We start from the raw sequence: 1040 nt of genomic DNA on the forward strand, positions 1-1040 counted from the left end.
GTGTTTTGGGGTACAGGTATGGGGGTGCGTTGTGGCGGTCAGACGCCCAGGTGTTTTGGGGTACAGGTATGGGGGTGCGTTGTGGCGGTCAGACGCCCAGGTGTTTTGGGGTACAGGTATGGGGGTGCGTTGTGGCGGTCAGACGCCCAGGTGTTTTGGGGTACAGGTATGGGGGTGCGTTGTGGCGGTCAGACGCCCAGGTGTTTTGGGGTACAGGTATGGGGGTGCGTTGTGGCGGTCAGACGCCCAGGTGTTTTGGGGTACAGGTATGGGGGTGCGTTGTGGCGGTCAGACGCCCAGGTGTTTTGGGGTACAGGTATGGGGGTGCGTTGTGGCGGTCAGACGCCCAGGTGTTTTGGGGTACAGGTATGGGGGTGCGTTGTGGCGGTCAGACGCCCAGGTGCTGGTTGAGCCTCTGCAGCGCGTCCCCCACGATGTCCAGCTCGTGGCGGAGCTCCTCCACCACGCTGTTTATGCTGGGCATGTCCTTCAGCACGTCCACGCTCTGCGTGTAGGGGTTGTAGCGCACGCTGAACGGACGCTTGATCGTCTTCGCAAACTCCCTGGGCAAGAGAGAGAGAGAGGGAGAGAGAGAGAGAGAGAAGGAGAGACAGAACGTTTATTTACATTTATTTGTTCTGTTGCTGAGTTATCAGTTAGTGTTCTTTGTTTGTCTTTTTTCTCATTAATGTTACACATTACAACATGTTAATGTTAATTAAATAGCCTTATATCTGTCAAACTTTGGCAGCAAGGATTTAATCCATTCATGCCAATGATTTAGCATTTGATCTGTACGTTTGAGTGCTGCTGACCTTAGCCTTTTTTAAAAATGCAACTAAAACTGGAAACAATAAGTAATCAACAGGAAGCCCTTTGTCACCTCATTTTGACCTTGGCTTCCTCAAAACTCCCAGACAGGAAGTAGACTTCTTGGAAGGTGGTGATGAGGCACTCCTGCTTACACGTGACGTCGGGGTCAAAGGGCAGAATGTTTGCTTTGCCAGATAAAGCATGCTGGGGAAAACACCCAACAGATG

The 1040-nt window shown here is 52.0% G+C and overlaps 1 protein-coding gene across 1 annotated transcript in view; it reads right to left on the reverse strand.

The window, feature by feature from the left end:
- Positions 1-388: 388 nt before the first annotated feature.
- Positions 389-1040, reverse strand: part of LOC143133015 (tryptophan 5-hydroxylase 1-like) — a 9212-nt gene continuing 8560 nt past the window's right edge. Inside the window, exons 10-11 of the mRNA XM_076292824.1 lie at positions 884-1017; positions 389-563 (exon numbers count right to left, since the gene is read on the reverse strand). Of these exons, the coding sequence (XP_076148939.1) occupies positions 389-563; positions 884-1017 (309 nt within the window). The remainder of the gene's footprint in view (positions 564-883; positions 1018-1040) is intronic.

This window comes from Alosa pseudoharengus, unplaced genomic scaffold (genome assembly GCF_046254945.1).
Source record: "Alosa pseudoharengus isolate Yale_2024_CS ecotype anadromous, Long Island Sound unplaced genomic scaffold, YU_APseudo_1.1 YU_APseudo_1.1_scf_19, whole genome shotgun sequence".
NCBI classification, from domain to species: domain Eukaryota; kingdom Metazoa; phylum Chordata; class Actinopteri; order Clupeiformes; family Clupeidae; genus Alosa; species Alosa pseudoharengus.